A 2,804-nucleotide genomic window follows, 5' to 3' on the forward strand; every position below is an offset into this window, starting at 1 on the left:
GTCTTCTAAGGATAGAAATTCATTCTGAAACTGACCCCACAGTGAAATATAGCAACATAATTGAAAATATGTAATTATTTTATTCTATTATTTTATTAAAGATAGACATGCAATAAATATTTGGTGAACAAATTTAATCTATTCATTGCAAATATGCACTGAAAATTAAATAACTTTATTATAAAATAAACACAATATTGAAGAGTTGGATATATAAACATTGATTGGTTCACAAGATATTGGAGATATTCAGATGTGACCCATAGGAGTGAATTTGCCCCACAAATACTCATATCCTCATCCTCCCTGACCCCACACATACTTTCAAAGCTGATATTGGCACATTAAATATGGCATGTTATATGCAAGAGAAATGCAGAATTGAGAAAATAATACAGATAATTCAAGCAAAACAAGATGCTTTAGCCATACCTATTTATTTATTACAGAGTAAAATGGAGGTACTTATTTTAGCCTGACTAATTGCCTGAATCATTACCTTAATTCTTCATTTTACTTCGCGTGTATAGACCTGAACAATGACTAAAGAATAAAACAAGGAACAGAAACCATTCCATTCAACACCCAAACCTCAATTCCCTAATTAGGAGTGTATTTCCTCTTGATGAGAGTTGAGGATTCACAGCCTTGTACTGATGTACCTTATCAAGACAGATAACTTCTGTTTGTGTCGGTGCAAATCATAGGTTATTAAACATACTACTTTTCATTTATCAATTATTTTCCCTTGAATATATAATCCCAGGAAAGTTTAATTGTATAAATTAGGTGCTTTAAAACCTTTTTCATAAATTTCCTAAGAGAAATCAGGGCTCCCCTTTCCCCTAAAAGTGTTTAATTACTGATGCATTTGAGTTTCTGAAAGGAATATCAAATCTTTTCATTAGATGGACATCTCCGTATTTTGATAAATTCAATTAAAAATTCTTGTTTGATATCTATTATTTTTCAGAGTAATTGCTTAAGAAAGAAAAACTCTATATTTCAATTGTTACTGTATTAATACAAGAAATAATTTGGAGGAAAAATAACTTAGGTTTTGTTTTAGAATATGTTTTATTGCTGTGTATTATCAATTGCAATAAAATTTTCATTTCTTAGCAGATGAGATACGATTGTCAAAAAACCGTAGTTATCACTATACTAAGGATATGGATATACCTGATTTTTGACTATGCAAGTTGGAATGGGGATTATTTGTGTCTAATAACAGTAAATGCTTTTAATACATATGAGGTCAGAATGTCCAAAGCAAGTCATTTCTATTCCTCCCACAGGTGACAAAGTACAATCTATATACCCTTTATACTTTCATCTCAATTTAAATGCAGCCATAAAGCAAGTTCCCGTGCCTGACATACTTACAAGTGTCTGGCAGGACTCTATAAAACACTTTGATTGTAATCCATAGTTTGAGCCGAAAGCAGGTATTAGACATAACTGGTGGAAGTCTTATTAAGCACTGTCACATTCCTCCGGTTCTCTGTGTGTGGCACACAATATCCAGGGGCTGGATATCTGTGTCTTTGCTTCTTTCTGTTGCAACAGCAGAACCCACAGAGCAGACCCCCTCCAATGAAGAGGACAGCAGTGCTCGCCCAGCCCAGGAAAAGGGCTGCTCCCAGCTCTCGTTTCTGACCCACGTGGATGGCTGGGTTGTAGAAATCCCTGATGATGATATTGGCTGTCCAGCACACAGGAATCAGAACGAAAATGCCGGTTAGGATGAAGAGGACCCCAGAAGTTCCCAGAAGGTACGCTTTGGCCCTCTCATTAGAGCCCGTGCACTGGATCTGCTTCATGCCACAGATGCCAATGAGCAAAGCGATGAAGGAGAGAGCAACCGCCACACACATAAGGGCTCGGGCTGCTTCTAGGGCAGGTGGGAGAGCTAACAAAGAGCTATAGAACTTGCACTGCAACCGGATCTTGGCTTGTCGAACGCAGTTCATCCAGAGCCCTTCCCAGAGCCTTTCAAAAACAATAATGTTGCTGCCAACAAAAGCTGATACCCTCCACTGAGGCAGAAGGGTTGTGGCAAGAGTCCCAACCAGGCCAAAGAACCCAAGAACCAGACCAGCAATCTGTAGGGGATAAAATGCCATTGCCTCTCCTTTGAAGATTGAGCCAATCTGGAATGGTAGAAGCTGCTGGAAGTCCAGAAGGTGGAGGAGGCCTCTTTGAGTCTACAGCAATCTCTGATGAGGTTCTCCGTGGTTACTGCCCATAACGTTTTAGTTGAAATTAGCAACAGTGAGTGAACTTGGTCTGACTAGAAGTACCTGTTGTAAATGCATGCTGCCTTTGTACACACTCATTTCTGTATGGATTATTTACTAGTCATATATAATTGTTTCCCAGCCAATAAGAAGGTAGCCAGAGGTGTGTCAAGAAACACTGCATTCAACTTTGGTATTCCTCTTATTATTATTGTCTTAGCAGTGTTGTAATTAAATGTCAGAGCTTCCATTGTGGATTTCTAATTACAGAGCTGGAAACTTCCTGTTGAAAAACCACTCTGATAAAAAAGCATAAATACATTTGTTAAGTCACAACTGGAGACAGCGCCAAAACCTTGCCAGTTTTTTGGAGAGCAACTGAGAATCGCTTTGCACTTTAGATAACCTATTACTGTCTTCTAATCTAAGCCATTTTTCTTTAATATGGCTAGTCAATTCTGTTTTTTTTTTTTTTAAGATTTTATTTATTTATTCATGAGACATATATAGAGAGAGGCAGAGACACAGGCAGAGGGAGAAGCAGGCTCCATGCAGGGAGCCCGA

General features: G+C 37.9%; 1 protein-coding gene across 1 annotated transcript; it reads right to left on the reverse strand.

Moving 5' to 3' along the window:
- Positions 1 to 233: 233 nt before the first annotated feature.
- CLDN17 (claudin 17) lies at positions 234 to 2,570 on the reverse strand. Its single transcript, XM_038581121.1, has one exon. It carries the CDS (start codon positions 2,124 to 2,126, stop codon positions 1,452 to 1,454), a length of 675 nt encoding a protein of 224 aa, XP_038437049.1. The 5' UTR covers positions 2,127 to 2,570; the 3' UTR covers positions 234 to 1,451.
- Between the last annotated feature and the right edge of the window lie 234 nt (positions 2,571 to 2,804).

The sequence above is a fragment of the Canis lupus genome, chromosome 31 (genome assembly GCF_011100685.1).
Source record: "Canis lupus familiaris isolate Mischka breed German Shepherd chromosome 31, alternate assembly UU_Cfam_GSD_1.0, whole genome shotgun sequence".
Taxonomy (NCBI): Eukaryota; Metazoa; Chordata; class Mammalia; order Carnivora; family Canidae; genus Canis; species Canis lupus.